Source organism: Echiichthys vipera (genome assembly GCF_963691815.1).
Source record: "Echiichthys vipera genome assembly, chromosome: 10".
NCBI classification, from domain to species: Eukaryota; Metazoa; Chordata; class Actinopteri; order Perciformes; family Trachinidae; genus Echiichthys; species Echiichthys vipera.
In genome coordinates, this window is record NC_139835.1 from 26,878,786 (window position 1) to 26,896,879 (window position 18,094).

At 43.8% G+C, this 18,094-nt stretch overlaps 1 protein-coding gene across 1 annotated transcript in view; it reads left to right on the forward strand.

The window, feature by feature from the left end:
- Nucleotides 1-17,507, forward strand: part of zmym2 (zinc finger, MYM-type 2) — a 36,909-nt gene extending 19,402 nt beyond the window's left edge. Inside the window, exons 9-26 of the mRNA XM_083921084.1 lie at nt 209-324; nt 992-1,117; nt 1,607-1,757; nt 2,680-2,852; nt 2,952-3,117; nt 3,359-3,387; nt 3,748-3,889; nt 5,431-5,552; nt 5,722-5,872; nt 6,466-6,629; nt 6,780-6,849; nt 7,701-7,825; nt 7,918-8,110; nt 8,265-8,407; nt 11,231-11,345; nt 12,645-12,887; nt 13,011-13,149; nt 13,897-17,507. Coding sequence (XP_083777210.1) covers nt 209-324; nt 992-1,117; nt 1,607-1,757; nt 2,680-2,852; nt 2,952-3,117; nt 3,359-3,387; nt 3,748-3,889; nt 5,431-5,552; nt 5,722-5,872; nt 6,466-6,629; nt 6,780-6,849; nt 7,701-7,825; nt 7,918-8,110; nt 8,265-8,407; nt 11,231-11,345; nt 12,645-12,887; nt 13,011-13,149; nt 13,897-14,134 — 2,606 coding nt within the window. The 3' untranslated portion in view covers nt 14,135-17,507. The remainder of the gene's footprint in view (nt 1-208; nt 325-991; nt 1,118-1,606; nt 1,758-2,679; nt 2,853-2,951; nt 3,118-3,358; nt 3,388-3,747; nt 3,890-5,430; nt 5,553-5,721; nt 5,873-6,465; nt 6,630-6,779; nt 6,850-7,700; nt 7,826-7,917; nt 8,111-8,264; nt 8,408-11,230; nt 11,346-12,644; nt 12,888-13,010; nt 13,150-13,896) is intronic.
- The last annotated feature ends 587 nt before the right edge of the window (nt 17,508-18,094 follow it).

Below are 18,094 nucleotides of genomic sequence, written 5' to 3' on the forward strand. Positions count from 1 at the left end.
GCATATTTTGCATGTCAACATGTTAATAGGAATATAAGTAAATATTTTAGAGCGTAGGAATGTTGTCTTTTGGGAATAAGGGTCAAAACCAGAACATTTTGTGCATGTAAATGTAGTCAGTTACTTACTCTTAAAAAAAAAAAGTCCTAAGCATGTGTAATAAATGTATTTCTGTGTGGGTTTTAATGTTTGATGTCTGTGTGTGCAGACACAGAGCCCACATGTCACTTCTGTAAGAGGAATTCATTACCGCAGTACCAGGCCACGCTGCCCGAGGGAAACATCCTCAACTTCTGCAGCTCACAGTGTGTTACCAAGTTCCAGGTGGGGACTCTTTTTGTCATTTCCAAACCAGGAGACACAAACCTGGGTCCCTTCTGATGTGCGTTCTGTTTTAGCACAATAGTTCTATGATATAGTTGATTTAAAACACCATTGTTTCCTGTCGCTGCAGTGAGGTGATGCTAAAAATAAGCATTCATACAAGGGGTTTAATGTTTAACGGTTACGTAATAATAAGAATTTTGTCTGATTAAAAATATCAGTTAAACAGTTTATTATTAATAATAATAATAAATCCCACATTTGACACATCCTCATGCAAACAGCAGCTCAAAAACACAAACATCACAACACCAACAGGTTTCTTTAGTAGACTCCATGACCTGCTTAGTTTTGTTGCATAAATTAACATATTAACATATTTTCTTTAAACCGTCATGACTGATCATTTTTTACGACGCACACTTCATATAGTACCAACCCCATGTGAAGCAAAGTGCGTGGGTGTAGTAATATTTGCAAGTCAGTGTGTTAATTAGCTTCATTAATCACCTGTGTTAACGGGTGTGTTTTGATGCGTCAAGTATCACGACGCTTCTGGAAAGCCATTAGATACGTCGGATGTTGTTACACACCAGCTGCTCGTCATCGCACGTTTTTTAATTTCCTCCCGTGCTTGATGTCTTTTTTTTTTTTTTTTTCTTTACAGAACGCTACTCTTCAAACGGACACCAACGGAAAGACGGCCCTCCCCACAACAAACAACAGCATCCAGCTGAAGTGTAACTACTGTCGAGGGGCGTTCAGCTTGAAGCCCGAGACTCTGGAGTGGGAGGTGAGACCATCCTGAGTACCATAATCTATATCCAGATACCTCAAACAGATGTATTTGTCTCACACAAAGATCAGATTCTTTATTCTTTATTTGGAGCCCCATTAGCATCTGAAGTAGCAGCGACTCTTCCTGGGGTCCTCATGTGGATGGATTACTGAACGGGCCTACCGGGCACAGGCCCAGAGGCCTTGACTCATAAAATGTTGCTGAAAAAAACCCATAAAATGACCACAAAGGGACAACAAATGACTATAGAGATGGATACAACCACAAAGAGATGCTACATGACTGAAGAATAGACACAAAATGACCACAAAGGGACAACAAATGACTATAGAGATGGATACAACCACAAAGAGATGCTACATGACTGAAAAATAGACACAAAATGACCACATAGAGACAATAAACGAAGCCAAAGATACGCAAAATGATTAAAAATAGAAGTAAAATGACCACAGAATGTATCCAAATGTGTCTTGTCTTCAGGATAAGGTCTTCCAGTTCTGCAGTAAGGCGTGCTGTGAGGACTACAAGAAGCTCCACTGCATTGTGACGTTCTGCGAGTACTGCCAAGAGGAGAAGACGCTCCACGAGATGGTCAAGTTCTCCGGAGTCAAGAGACCTTTCTGCAGCGAAGGTACTCCTCCTCTACTCTACTCTACTCTACTCTACTCTCCTCTCCTCTCCTCTCCTCTCGTTTCCTCTCCTCTCCTCGCCTCTCCTCTCCTCGCCTCTCCTCTCCTCTCGTCTCCTCTCCTCTCGTTTCCTCTCCTCTCCTCGCCTCTCCTCTCCTCTCCTCGCCTCTCCTCTCCTCTCCTCTCCTCTCCTCTCCTCTCCTCTCCTCTCCTCTCCTCTCCTCTCCTCTCCTCTCCTCTCCTCTCCTCTCGTCTCGTCTCGTCTCGTCTCGTCTCGTCTCGTCTCGTCTCCTCTCCTCTCCTCTCCTCTCCTTTCCTCTCCTCTCCTCTCTGGGACACTTGAGACATCTGAGTCATTTTCTATACAGTTGTGAAGATTCAAGGCTGTTGTTGATTAGTTTTCAGTGCCTTTCGGATTCTAGGTGTTTCTTTAATTGACTCAGCACTAAGCCCCCTCCCTAGAACGACTACTGTCCAATCCTACATTAGCAACCGTAACTAGACACAACGTGGGGTGCCTGACGTTTGCATTAGGAGGTTACTCCGACAAATGAACATATTATATTGTGAATGTGGTTCTCAAATGCATGTTTAAGTCTTTTCAGTCTACCTCTCTGATATTTCATAACTGTTGCTCCAGAAAATATCTGTTTTCTTTGGAGAAACTCTCACTGATATAATTGAAAACGCCGTAATGACATGTAAGTTTGACAGGCCTAGCAACAGTAACCAAGCAAGGTTGGACTTAGCGATGGGTCAGTTGATTGTTTGCCATTTTTAAGAATGTTTTTTGTTTGTTTGTCTGAGGTTTTGTTTGCAGGATTTGCTTTGTTGCTTTTACGTTTAATGGCCATTTGTCCTTCTGCTGTTTCATTTCCTTTGTTTGTTTGTTTGTTTGTTTGTTTGTTTGTTTTTTAATCCCAGGCTGTAAGCTGTTATTTAAGCAGGATTTCATCAAGCGGCTGGGTCTCAAGTGTGTCAGCTGTAACCACTGCAGCCAGCTCTGTAAGAAAAGTTTGACCCGGCAGCTCGGCGGCATGACCCGAGACTTCTGCGGCGAGACCTGTGCCAAGAAGTTCAACGACTGGTACTTCAAGGTCCGCTCACACGCTTGACTCTACCAGTTAATGCATGAACACAAATGTACGCAAGAATGCGTTTTTGTGAACGTTCTGCAAACTTTCTCTCTTCGCCAGGCGGCGCGGTGCGACTGCTGTAAGGTGCAGGGTAACCTGACGGAGTCTGTGATGTGGAGAGAAGAGATGAAGCAGTTCTGCGACCAGGAGTGTCTGTTGAAGTTCTACTGCCAGCAGAACGAGCCCATCATGGTCACGCAGAAGGGCCCCGAGAACACCACCCTGGGTACAAACTGAGCGTGTGTGTGTGGGGGGGCCTTTGGAGCATGTGGTTCGCAAACATTTTACACCACACACCACCTCAGAAAATATTCTCTCTCTCCATGTACCAACATTAAAATACAGCAGCGTAGGCTCACAGCTAGAGTCAATATCGGCCCGGTGTCCATATTCTTATGTTACTTTATGTGTCAGTCAGATTTCTTCACGAGGCAAAGACGTGATGTTTTTCATTTTCCTCTTCACAGGTTATGAAATGCACAGGGCCAAACTCGGGGTGAGTAAGAATGTGGAAAAGGTGTCATACAGTTTTTTGAATTTATGAAAAATTAGATGTCTTTGTGCATTTACTGCAGATGTTATTAAATCTACCTCCTTATATTATAGACATGTAACATGACTACTGTTACTACTATGGGTGTATATCATAAGTTTTATCACAGTATTTGCTGATGTCACAAAGTCTGCCACGAAACGATTTTGATTAGATTTAATTGTAATTGACGATATCTTAAACCCATTCAACACAATCAGTCTTTTGACGATCCTATTATATTTTTCTGTAAAATCAAGGATCTGTGATTTGTGCTCGCGATCGAACCGGCATATTTTTATGTTTTTCTCTGCCACGTTGCAGCTGGTGAACCAGGGCACCGTGGCGTACGCTGGTGGAGGTTTGATGAGAGACGTGAAGAACAAGGCGGTGCTCTGCAAGCCGCTCACGCTGACCAAGGCCACCTACTGCAAGCCACACATGCAGAGCAAACTTCTACAGACAGGTAAACAAAGCATCTCACTTAGAGGTAGGGATGGGACACTAATCGATGAGTTGATCGTGGTGATTTTCCATCATCGGGATCATAGTGAGTATCCTTACGAGTGACTTGACTGCAGTTTACTTCAGTTTACAGCCTATGAGTTACAGCTCATATCAAGTAGAACTTATTTTATTTTGCAGAAAATCCATCTTTCTCATTTGATGTAGTCTAATAAGAAAAGTGAACGTGTTTGTTGCATGAACATTTAACATCGCTGTGCATGTTTTTATCAACCACAACAACAAAAAATATAAGTTTGATCATCTGTGATGCAATAAAAAATGTTTTAAGTTAAGTTTCTTAACAAAAGTCAAGGTACAGTTATTTCAGTATGTTTTAGAGTCGTTTTAACAGTTTAAATATATTTTGGTGATTATCAGGATAATGTCTAGCCTGGCTATTGCCAGACCAAGTCCAATCTACCATTGCACGTTGGTTTGGGAAGACTGCTGTCATTTTCTTCAGCACAAGAGGCGGGCGTAGTTCAAATGGCTACACGAAATTGGACAGTCCTTCAACCAATAAGACCAACGATCCGTATGACGTAATACGCTGACACGACAGCAACAAGGGGGTTTAGACTGGGCTCCGTTCTTTTGGCCACCAGCAGGGCTAACTGGTAGATTCAACTTTTACCAAAACCAGTCGGCAGTAAAGCAAACTGTTTTCACAGTAAACTTTGTGGCCGCCATGTCGAATGTAAATTGTTAAGAAGAAGAATTACTTTATTTATCCCGCAACGGGGAAATTGAATTTTTTCACTCTTATTATTAATCATGTTACACACACAAAGGCCCAAAATACACACACATGCACAGACAGGACCTATATACATGCAATTAAGGAGAGATGTTAGAGCGAGGGGGCTGCCAGTGAATGGTGCCCTGAGTAGTTGGGGGTTCGGTGCCTTGCTCAACAGCACCTCGGCAGTGCCCAGGAGATGAACTGGCACCTCTCCAGCCACCAGTCCACGCTCCATACATGGTCCACACAGGGACTTGAACCAGCAACCCTACAGTTCCCAGCCAAGTCACCTATGGACTGAGCTACTGCCGCCCTAACACAAAACTGCTTGCGACGCCTCTCTGCCGTCATAGGGTTTAACCAGCCAATAGCGCGGCAGGTGAAAAAAGCCAGCTTGGTGATTGGATCCAGAAAAAAGGGATAGGAAACAGGAGGAAGAGACCGCTTTGCACAAGGGTCTGGAAAGGAGCAGAAGTCTGATCTCTGGGTGGAGATACAGCTTAGATAATACCATGACTACTGCTTAGAATTGTTTTTCTTTTCTTTCTGGACACTTTGAATGAAATAGTCATGATTAGATAAGACACGAAACATGGTAGAGGAAAGTTATATTTTACTTAAGTTTGACTTAAAAGATGTGTGGAGCTGCACAAAATTCCTGTCGCTCGCTTTTCAGCATCATCACTTCATGACCCATTTAATGCACATGCGTATTTGCGTATATATAACGTTGTGGTTCGGCATATCTGTGTCCACAGATGTAGACGATGGTGTGAAGAGGGAGTATATTCCTGTTCCCATACCTGTGCCTGTCTTCATCCCCATGCCCATGAATATGTATTCCCAGATCACTCCCACTCCGGTCTCTCTGGCTGTACCGGTAAGACATGATGAACACACAAGGATCAGTGTTTTTTATTTTTTATGAACAAACGCAACAGCTTTAGTGTACACATTTTGTAACTTTCACCCAAGCAAAGTCAGGAGACATTTATCTATCAAAGTTCTCTGCTTACTAACCAAAAAGCCTCATGTTCTGTCCCGTCCAGATTCCCGTGCCTGTGTTCCTGCCCACCACCCTGCAGGGGGCCGAGCAGATCATCCAGACCATCAACGAGCTGAAAAGCAAGGCGCCCTCCGACCCTTTGGAGACCAACCTGCTCTCTGTGGCTGAGATGATTACAGAAGACCAGAAGCCAGGTACGCCTATGAACCTCCTTTTTTAAAATCACAGTGAGGACATCCTCCCACTGGCTAATAAACTCACCATAACTGCCGGGTTTTCCTTTCCACTTTAACTCCAATCCAGTCGTCTTGTCTCGTCACTTGATGAGTGAAATCTGACTCCTGCTACCCTGTGCTGCTGCTGCTGCTGCTGTACGGAGCGGACACGTTCAGTGCAGTAACAGAGTATTAATTAATATTTGATCAGCTCTGCCTAGTTTCACAGTTTGATGGGAGTTCAGGAGACTGCTCGTCTCTGAGCGGTGGATGTAGGTCGGGCACGGTTGAATCTTTCAGATGCTGTTAGGAGCACAAAGAGAGGGCTCTGGAGGTAGACCGGAAGAGAAGGAGTTTTTCCACTTATACATACTTATGTGTCATTGTGCCGTCAGGGTAAAGTGACAAATATAAAAGACAAAAAGTGTTTTCTGTAGAAAATTACCGACTTCAGCTTTAATTATGTAGACACTTATGTTGGGTTTTATTGGCCGATGTTTTAACATTTCTAGATTTAAAGAAAGCTGCGGCGAGTGATGACAAGGACGATTCACCCAGAGTGTTTCTTTCAGATGTGAAGCCTGTGAACAGGGAGTGTGGACGGGAGGAGGCCTCCACCAGCGCCTCTGAGGAGGACGAGCAGCAGCAGCAAGAGGAGGAGGGCGAAGAGCAGCAAAAGGAGAAAGAAGGGAAGGAGGAGAAGGGGGAGAAGACTGAGAAAGAGGTGGAGGAGGAGGTGGAGGAGGAGGAGATCAAAGAGAATGAGGAGGAGGAGATGAAAGAGGATGAGGAGGAGGAGATGAAGGAAGAGGAGGAGATGGAGGAGGAGGAGGTGAAAGAGGAGGAGGTGAAAGAGGAGGAGGAGGAGGAGATGAAAGAGGAGGAGGAGGTGAAAGAGGAGGAGGACGACGACAAGTACGAGCCTGACCTGGACCTGGAGGCAGACTTCACTCAAGGTAAACACCTGCTGCACATGTAGTTCTGGACCTGGACCTGTTGATGCTCGGTTAGTGAGGCAGTGTCATTCAGAAGAAAATGTCAAAGCCGTGTAATAACACTAAATAATAGTTCTACAGTATTTGGTATCGACAGGCTCTGGAGCTATAGCCACACCTCTACATTTTTGTTTAAAAACACATTTCTTTTGCTACATTTACGCCTCACGTCCACACGACTGCTTCCGAGCCTCTAAAACAGAGATGTTTGTGTGGACAGGCAGAAATGTAGCCATTTGGAAACAATGACGCAGACACCCACTTCACTCAGTCTTATCATTTAGATAGGCTGACATACGCTGTGATTTCATCCCTCTTGTGTGTGTGCTCTTTCTCGTGGCTTCCTCCGGAGATAATTCTCCCGTTACCGCTTTAATACCCCGACGTATTTGCTTTGCAACGTCTGCGTTTTCCACCGCCCTAACCGCCATTAAGGAACAGTTTTCAACCACTGACATCAGACAGTCTGCTTCCTTTTTAGACCTGCACATGAATGGTCAAGTGATGTGCGTTTTCAGGCGTGCTAATAAAGACAGCTTCAATGCTTGTGTGGACATCGATCATTTTCATATTGAAACGTCGTTTTAGATTTTATGCAGCCTGAATGTCAACTCAAAGATGTGTCACTGAACTCTGAACGCTGAGTCGTCACCAAAATGTGACTGGACTGGATTTACAAATGGGGAGGTCAAACAAACTCCTGTACATCTTGCAAAAATCTGTTCATATTTGCCTGATAAAAGTATAGTACTGAAACGTTGCCGAAAAATATATTTTTGCAAATAATTGAACAGATGTTGTTCCTGTCTCAGCCTCAGACCCTGTTCCTGTCCTGGAGGGAATGGACGAGGACATGGGCTTCTCTCTACCTCCAGTCCTGGCTGAAGAGAAGGAGGAGCTGGAGGAGTGTGCACCTCGACCGCAGCCTAGGAGACAAGTGAGTACACACACACAAACACGTGTGAGACTTTGTACCGGCCAGCTTACATTTACTGTATACTAAATTACACGTGTGTGTTTGTGTTTCAGGGGAATAAGAGGCTGGCGGTGGAGGAGGGCTCAGATCTAGCCTCGTCCTCTTCCTCCCATCCAACGGACGGACGCCCAGAAGGACGGTCGCTGCCTCTCAAAGCTCGCTATGGCATCAACGCCTGGAAACGCTGGGCGCTTTCTCCGTCTGGCCAATCAGACAACACCAAAGTAAAGGACGGCTCCAAACCAGGTGAGTTAAACCGAATCCTGAACTTACTGCAGTGGCTGAGTAGCTAAAGGATTCACATGCACACGTTGAAAATAAAAGGTCGAATGTCATATTTGAGAGCATGTGAGATGTGTTTGCTAACGGGAAGTCCGTGTCTGTTCCTCATCTCCTGCAGCCCGATCTAAAAGTAACCTGTTGTCGCTGAGTTCAGAGGAGCTGAACGTGGCCCTGTCCCGGTTTGTCAGGGAGGTCTGCAGGCCAAGCGGGGAGCGCTACTCTCCGGACAGCATCTTCTACCTCTGTCTGGGGATCCAGCAGGTTGGTACCAAGACTCAAGCCCCAAAAACACACCAGCACCTCTCTGGCAAGTCATAAGAGCCCAGACACAGCAGTTCGGCAAGATAGACCCGCCTCATTCTAAGTACTCGAGTCTAATGGAAATGCACCTTATCTTTCATAAAAAGGGAAACCAGAAGACCGACACGATGGATTCAAGACGCTAGTTAACCTGTTAGCGCATTAACAACACAACCAGATGGTGGAAGAACAAATTATATTTACTGTGTGAGATCGAACATTAACACTGCTAAAAGAGTTGATGGCTGAAAAAAGATCTTACCTGGTCTCATGAGTTTAAGCCGTTTGTCCAGTTTCTACACATCAGTTTCTCTTCTCGTGCACTGATTCCCTTAACCAGCGTAACTTCTTTGACCTGCGTGTATCGAGGTCGATTCAAAGTGCTGAATCTTCAATAAAAGCCTCAATCAAGTGCCGGTTAGTGCCAACGATGCGGGACTGTCGGCCCGGTGTGTCAGGGCTCTGAAACCTGAAGTTTCACGCCCAACACTGACCACTGAGATTGCACCACATGTCAGTTTATACAATCCATCTCAAATGTTTATTTTCAAGTTGTTTCTTGAAAAAAAAAGTGTGAATGCAAATGACTTTGTCATGTGATGCATAGCAGGTAATGGCGGTTCATCCAGCTGGAGACCTTTTGATGTCAACTTCCTGTATTTCCTGTTACAAATGGAGGAAAAAGAAAACAACAGCTATTGTCCAAAGGAGTTAAAGGTTCTTACCTGACGTATGCAACGTCACAGGATAATTTAAGATGAGATTAAACTGTATTTATCCAAAGTAAAAAAGAGGGAAATAAAACAAACGGTGAAATGTGCAAAGTCATGTGGTTGATGTGTGAACAGGCATCTTTTGAAATGTGAAATGTTTATTTTAAATAAGTTAATAAAAAGTAATTTATTGTACCATTGCAGACAGACAAACACATACAAAATCATTTAAACAATAAAATAAAACATTAACATGATTTAATTAATTTGGGAATGGGAAGAAGTAGAATTGATTTAATCCCACCCCTGATCTGTTAATTATTTATAATAAATATAACATCAACAACAAATCACAATCATTAGAGTCTAATTAGTTTTTTATTCTGCCTTTTTTTAAAACGGAGAAAACATACTGAGGAGCAGGAGCCCCTCTCTAATGTGCTCAGTTTATATTTAAAAGACTAAAGACAGAGGCGTCCTGCTGATCAAGTGACCACATGTGATCGGCCCTTTGTTGCATGTCCGTCCTCTTATGTCTTCCCTCACTTCCTGTCACCTGTCTGTGGGTATCAAGTTGAGAAATATGCCACAAAAACACTTTAAAAAACAGCTATGAAAAAGAAACAGTAGGTCTAATAAAAAGGCACAGCAGCTCACAAATAGTATTCTTTTGACCGCCATAAATATTGTTACACAAACTAAATATATTTAAATGATTATGATAATAAAACTAATGAATGATATATAAGTAATACAACTGATGCTTTACTAATAAAACTAAATAAATACAACAAAATAAACATAAGGAGAAAGATTTGGCATTGCAGCTTTCCCTTTCATCTGCGGTCGTTTTAGAGAGAGGAACTCAAATGTAGAGGGGGTGTTTCCAGGAGGACAGATATTAGTGGTGCACGGTCTTTCTTTCCTGCTCTCTCACATGTGAGCAGCAGCAGCAGCAGCATGGCTGCAGAGGGGAGCTCAGGTTGGTCCAAAGTCCTCTGGAGGGTGATTTTTCTCACAGAAAAATGTAAGAATGAATTTATTTCTTTGTTTAAAAAAAGAAAAGGAACAAAGTTTGAAAGATTTGATTGTTTTATGTGAAGTTTAAGAACTTTTAAACACCTGAAAATGTCTTGCATGTGTACTGGGCCTGCTTTAATCTGCTGTGGGTGCTTCCCTCCCTTTTTTAAACATCTTCTTTTAAAAAGGGAATTAGTTTTTTGCAAATGTATCAACTGTGATTGATTCTTTCTGAGTTGGTGTGTTTGAAGCAATTCAGTTTCTCACTATAACCATCTTTGTGGCCTTACATAATGGCTGTAATAGTGTGGCCTTTCACTTCCTTTATGTTGTTGTGCCAATCCAAATATCTTTAATTTGATTGCAGTCCCACAACAGATGTAGGCAGTTATGTTGGTGGTTAAAAGTGAATTCCACTGACTGTAATTTACTTCAATTTTACATCTTAAACTGTTCATAGCAGTGTCAAGAAGAGAAGAATTCCTTTATTAGTCCCGCGAATGGGGAAATTCAATTTTCAGTCTATTATTATTATTCATGTTACACACACACACAGGCCCGAAATACACACACATGCAACTAATGGAGAGAAATTAGAGCGAGGGGGCTGCCAGTGACCGGTGCCCTGAGCAGTTGGGGGTTCGGCGCCTTGCTCAACAGCACCTCTGCAGTGCCCAGGAGATGAAGTGGCACCTCTCCAGCCACCAGTCCACGCTCCATTCATGTTCCACACAGGGACTCGAACCAGCAACCCTCCGGTTCCCAGCCCAGTCACCTATGGACTGAGCTACTAAGGTCAAAACCCATCGCATGTCGCAGACCGTAGTGAAGACAGCCATGGGCACCAGAAATCGTTTTTGTTCGTGATGAATGTGCAGATGTGTGTCCAGTGATTATAACTCTTTGCTGTTCACATTCTGAAAACAGTGATGATCGTTATTTAAATATGAGGACACTAAAGATGTAATCTCCACAGATTGCATTGCACCGGTTCGGCTTCTTTTACCTTGACTATTATATCAAATCTGTGTTTTTTTGTGTGTTTCTGAAGCACCTGCACGCCAAAGGCCGGACGGATGACCTATTCAGCGACCCGTGCTACCAGCAGTTTGGAGAGGAGCTCAACAAGGTCCTGAAGGACTGGCAGCCCAGCGTGCTTCCTGATGGTGAGTCTGCTGCGACCATCTGCTCCAAATGACTGTTACAAGGAGTTTGTTCAGGTTTTAATTTGTTTTTTTTAACCGGATAAGTGAGTGACCACACAATCAATTCATAACATCCAAAGAAATGCAGCCAAAACAAATTAGAGAATTATAATTCAGAGGTCACATTGGGCGCCTAGGGAGGTGTTCCAGGCACGTCCAGCTGGGAGGAGGCCTCGGGGAAGACCCAGGACCAGGTGGAGAGATTAGATCTCCACACTGGCCTGGGAACGCCTCAGGATCCCCCAGTTAGAGCTGGTTAATGTGGCCCGGGAAAGGGAAGTTTGGGGTCCACTGCTAAAGCTGCTGCCCCCGCGCCCCGACCCAGGATGAGCGGTTGAAGATGAGATGAGGTCACATTGGAGCAACGCAGAGTTCAACTGCAAGAAGTTACTTTGATAGATAGATAGATAACTTTATTTATCCCCAAGGGGAAATGAGGTCATCGTAGCAGTGATACAATACAATCAGAAACACAAAATATAAAATACAATCAGAGTACAGTACAGTATCTCAATTTAAAACACTATATACAATATACTAAGTGGATTTTAAGGTGCAACATAAAGAGAGAAAGGTGCATTTTTAAATTACAGTGGTAGGATTAAAGTGATAAGTCACTCAAATGATGTGAGTGTGTTTCCTGAGCGTTGCAGTGAAGTGTTGTAGAGTCTGACGGCAGCAGGTAGGAACTGTTTCCTGTGGCGTTCCTTAAGGCAGCGAGGTTGAACGAGTCTGTCGCTGAAGCTGCTCTTAAGCTCGTCCAGGGTTTCGTGAAAGGGATTAGAGACTTTGCACCGGGTATATCGCTCGTTCGCACCACCTGGTGGCTGTTGAGCTGCAGTGTTTCTGTGTCCAATGATTATAACTCTTTTGCTGTTCACATTCTGATTCGTTGTGATTGCACTATAATGTTCTATGAGGACACTGAATTGGATAAAGTACCTGGAAAGTGCTTGAATTTCATTCTTAAAAAGCTGTGAGAATTATTAAAGTATTTTGAAAAAGTTATTAAATTGTAACATTTTATTATTGTATTTTATTTTCTATTTATATTTAGCATATTTTTTCATTGCATTACTTTTTATTTTATATTTTAATAACAATTTATTTTTGCAGTAATTATGATATGCTTTATTAAGTTAATTACAGAATTAAAGTCTGTTATAAAATAGCGTCCGAGGGTCATAAACATTACTCTCCACTTAGTCTCCATCTTGGATCCTGCGCAGCTTCAGACTGGTGGTGTTGTGTTTCCTGCAGGCTCCCTGTGGGGTCGAGTGGAGGAGCGGAGTCTGTGGAGCAGCCGGCAGCTCGGGGAGCAGAGTCCGGCCGCTCTGCTGCGCTCCCTGGTTTACCTGAACACCAAATACTTCGGCCTGCGCACCGTGGAGCAACACCTCCGCCTCTCCTTCGCCAACGTCTACGGCCCAGACACCGTCCATCCTGTCACCAAGGAGACCGCTGTCTGCATCCGCGTGCCTTCCATCTCTCAGGATCACCACGGTGAGACGGCAAACGCGCTGAGACAGTTTTTGATGCATTTTTAGCAAAGATCAGCTTTCCTGTCTTTGCAAAAAGAAGCTGTTGGATCTGATAACATCTTGATATCATGTTCTTGTGTTTCAGTGCAAACGGAGTCAAGGAAGAGGAAGTTGGAAGACAGCGACCAGGACTACGAGCCGGACGACGACTCAGGAGGCTCCAGCGTGCGCTGTCCGGTGAAGAAGCACGAGTGTCACCTGTACGACCTCTACAGATCCAAGTGGTGGGTTCATTATCTTTACTGACGATCAAACTGTGCAGAAGTATAGGAGATGCTCGGATACGTACAAGATTCATTATTTATCTGACACAAGTCTTTAAATTTAGCTGCAGCTGTTTTATTAATTAACTTTTTGAATGATAGAAAATGGAATAAATCTTCACATTTGAGAGGATGCAGCCCGTGAATGTTTTTCATTTTTACTTGATAAAGGATTTTTTCCCCTGTTGATGGGTTAATATGTTAATCTACTCAGTTTTATCACTAAAGCTGACATTATTTTGTTTTGGCGATAACACATTCTGCCAGTGAGAAACGTATTTTTTTATCTGTAGAAAGTTTGGTTGCAGGTATATGTGAGTCTTTGAGTCTGCCGAGGGCTTTGGGTCTCCACCCGTTGATAATAAAATGAACTGAGAGGTTCCAGACTGGCAAGACTACAGTTTTGCTTCCCTAATTAAATGAATTTCTACATTTCTCTTGAGTCCTGTGATTATAACTCTTGCTGTTCACATCCTGAACTACAGTGTTGACTTTTTAAATATGAGGACTTACCATAAAATAATCTCAGCTGTCAAAAGTTCACAACCATAGATTTACACTCATCTGTCTCCTTTGATTTGTATGTTTTCTCCCCTGTTCCCCTTTTGTCTACATCCTTTCAATCCTGCTTCCCACCTTTCTTTATTCTTCTTCCCCTCTTCCCTTTTACTCTCTCCCTACTGCTGTCCGCCTCTCTCCTCCCTCCAGCCCGGCGTTGTTGCGGGAGCGTCTAGACGTCTTCTACGTCCAGCCGGATCCGGCCTGCGGTCCCGACGACCCGCTGTGGTTCAGCTCCACGCCGCTCGAGCGACAGATCCTGGAGAGCCTCCTCACCAGAGTTCTCCTGGTCCGGGACGTTTACTCAGACAAACAACACGTAGAAGAGGAGGAGGAGGAGGACGGGGAGGGGGGTGAGGCAGTTGGGGGAGAGCAGCGGCCGCTTTGACTTCTGTCAGCAGAGTCTGAACCGTCAGCAGAGGAGGAGGAAGGATAGCTAGTAGTGTGTGTGCTCCTCCTCCTCCTGTCTTACCCTCTTCACTATCTTGCAGTTTCCTCCTGGTGAGGGGCGTCCACAAACACGGAACTCAAGGAAGTGGCGGTGAAGAGCACCCCGAACCTTTTACTCCCGCTGATAGATTCACAAACTGCGGAAGAGGACAGGCACAAATGAGTCCTGATGTGTGAACTAGTGGGGATTAATAGGATGAGGAACAAGAGGTAAAGGAGGCGGAGCTGCTGTTTGTTCTTACGGTCGAACAAAGTCAAATCAGGTAGAAGACAAAGTGTGTCGACGGTTATCATAGTTATATTTTGAATCGGACGTGCTGCTGAGGACCTAGCCTGCTTATTAGTGCTCAGACAAGCGGCTCAATTAAAACGACAGACAAGGAGGTCTGGGTGAAACCAGATCCACCACGCAGAGGAAAAGAAAGAGGAAAGGCTGCTGCTGCGTCTGCAAGGTTGCCGGTAGGTCGGTCGTAATTCCATCTTTGATGCGGTCGGTAGTTCAGTTTGTTCAAAAATGGAAACGCGGTTAGTAGGTAGGTTCTTTTTTGGGGGCGACTGTTCCCATTTTAGCAGCTAATCATGAAACTAAGTGCTTCTTTATATTTCTATTTTAAAAGGACGATAGCACCGTAAATATTCTGCAGAGTGTGGCACCCATCAGTGATGTAACCATGCACTTTTGTCCTTTGCTACGTCACTTAATGTGGTTTAAAACTACACGATTAAAGTTTGGCGGTGTTGCTGTTTCCATGCTTTCTCCAGCTCACCTTTTTAGAAACAAAGAAAAGGTGCCATTCTAGCTTGTTTCATCACTATGGTGAATAGGTTATCACTTTACCAACTGCAGCGTTGCTCTTTTATGCAGCGGATATTGTCAGGTTAAATGAAAACGTTGCAAATTGTCTTGCCTTAAACAGGTGAGACATAGGAGTCCAGTCAAGGATCGAATCAGGTAAAAAAAAAGCAAACTTAAACTCTTACAGGCTTGAGTATATTTTGTGAGTATTTTAAAAGTGATGCGATGTGAATCCGGTCAGCACGTTAACAGTTTCTTTGACTTGATAAACTCCAGACGGTGTCAGATGTGTTCTCTCCGTTCATAATTCAGTCACAATATCAGCGACTGTTCTGACGACAGACGTTTGTGAAGCTCGTAAACATCTCCCTGTCTTCATGCACATGACCCTCCAACCATAGATGTTTGTTTTCAGCCTCGTGCTACAAATACAACATGCAAGGCTATGGAAGGAAGCATTGACACCAATTAAAGATGGCGGTGCTTTGGAGGTATGACGCATGCGCAGTGGAACTGGAGATGCGTTGTTCCCTTTCTGATAGTTCGCCACCTATTGAGCATCACGGCAATTCAGGACAGATTTTACTGTGCGTGTCCTACCCCACTGCCATCTTCAACTTCATCTTTAATTAGTGACTTGGCCTCTTTCTTATAGTCTTGCCCTCAACTCCTACTCAGCAGCTTAACCGGACCGCGATCAATGACCGAGCGCGGATATCCACTGACTATATTAGAAATATTAGCAGATATGTTGGAGACTGATGCGAGTGCATAATGGAAACCTCCAGTTTGACAGTTTTTGCCACGAAAGGGTCTTTTTGTTTCTTTTCACTGCATAAAGATGGAATTTCTGACTCTTAACGCAGCGTAAAAAAGACCAGCAGCCTCTTCCTCTCAGTCAGGGCGACCTACTGGCTTCACACACTCTCTCCATTATAACTGCTGCTTTCATTCCTCCCCACCAACCCCCCCGCTCACTGCTCTAACCCCCATCAGTACTGCTCTCAGGCTAATCCGTTTTTGCACCTCAAAGGACTTCAGGAGACAGGACTGATCCCAGGACGGTAAAAAGAGGATGAACCTTGTGTTCTCTCGCTCTCTAGTCTAACAGACCTGACCTCTGCGTTTGTGTGTGCGTGCTGCGGGTTAAAGGCAACCTACCGACATGCTGCGTTTCTTTATAGGACATTAGGGGAACCTTCACTCATGCGATGTAGCATTATGTACGTACTAAGCCCAGATCGGGTTGCTTTTCGAAGTGTAAATATCTCCGAAACAGGGCGGTTACTTGAGACGGAGCAACCGACACACAGCGAGGGACACTGTGTAGTTTTGGGAGAAAAGGAAAAACACCCGGTGAAACATTGAAAAAACACCTGAGAAACGTTTTTGTTTTTTAAAATAAAGACTGATTATTTATTTATCTTTTTATTAGTTTGACTGTATCCTCTTTTACGTTGGGATATTTCTGGGTGCCATTTCCTTCTAGTTGCTGCAGCCTCTCGTCCATTTACACGTGTGTTTGAGCAGGAACCTCCTAAAAACATGAAGGATGCGGATCACCATTTTTGACCGTTTCCTTTCTGCTTTTGTCCCCGTGTTCTGACTCCCCCGGTACTTAACTATTCTTAGTCTCCTTTAATATTGGTTTAGATTAAAAAACTGAGCACTTGTTGATGAAGTGTCCTCTTCTTCTTCTTCCAGGATGTTTTTAAGAGTTCTAGCACTGCAAAACAAAACTCTTTGGTTTCAAGCTTCTTTTACAATCCATTGTTTATTTTTTTATTTATATGGTCAAAGTCCCCTTTTTTTTTTTTTACTTTTCCTATTTTGCGTTCTAATTGAATTCTGAACTTTTCAATAAATTGGACCCTGTCATCAAGTTTAAAATCAATTGAAGATTATTTGAGGCTTTCTCTTTTCTCCTACTTCCTTGATCCGTTTTTACTGAGATGTGACGCTGGCCAACATTTACGCCCCAAACAAAATGTACGTTTCCACAGCCAGTTGTTACACAAGCAACCCCCTCTCCAGATGTTTTACCCACCATGAACATTTGTTGCATTTCTCACTGATTTTAAAGTAGATTTCTGGTAAATGAGGTCAGGAAAACACTTTCAGAGTTTTATTTTCTCTAAAGAGCAGGTGTTCCTGGTATTTTGTACACTCGTCTGTGAACTTAACGGTCTAAAAGTGCAGTGTAACATTTCAGGAAACAAAAGGTTTTGTGGATTCAGAGGGTGAACACTGGTCTGTGTCACCAGCCCCTGAAACCTTATAAAACTTTGGAAAGTTAACAGAACTGACCCCTGGAACAGAGGACCCTGGTTAACCTGGCTCATGTTTAGTTTCTTTCCCTTGCTGGACTCCGAGGCAGTGACTCCCAAACCTGCCACAGGTTAGGGGGCCTACAGTAGACGCTGTGGCTGGCTTTAATGCCGAATGTGAATGTGCCTATCTGTACATACTGAAAGTGAGTGATTGTGACTTTTGAGTCTGATGCTATGTGTGTGGGCTGATCTGCTGATACGGTCATGTTAAATAAATGAGTTCATTTTCTAACCAGACTCCTTAATGATGCTGTTTTGATTTGCCTGCCATAAAACCACCTGGAAGCATTAAAACATGTGGATCGTCTTCATCTTAAGCGGTTCAATACCTGGGGCCGTATTCACAAAACATTGTATCTTAGCGCCTAGAGTTCTGAGTAGCCCTAAAAGATCTTAGTTCAATCATTTCTTCAAATTCCCAAAGCCTCTGAGACCAACCTTTCCTAAGGAGTGGGGGGGGTCCTAAGATAAGACTGGAGGGCGGGGTTGACCTCGTTGCTGCGGATGACATGTTCATCCCTTCTATGCCCACAGTGACTGGCTGAGAGGGAATGATTTCCTAAGAGTGAATTTATGACAGACACTTCAATGGGGAAGCGAATGCAATGCTGCACCTTGTGTGGTCTGGACAGGACATTTCGCGTCCGGAGCAAAATCCTCCTGACCGACAGCTGAGAGACGCCAAGATGGTCTGAGCTGCACAGCTGCATTATCCCCGTTGATGGTCAAACAGTGGAGAGTTGCACCAACTTTAGTCTGCGGTGATATTGGT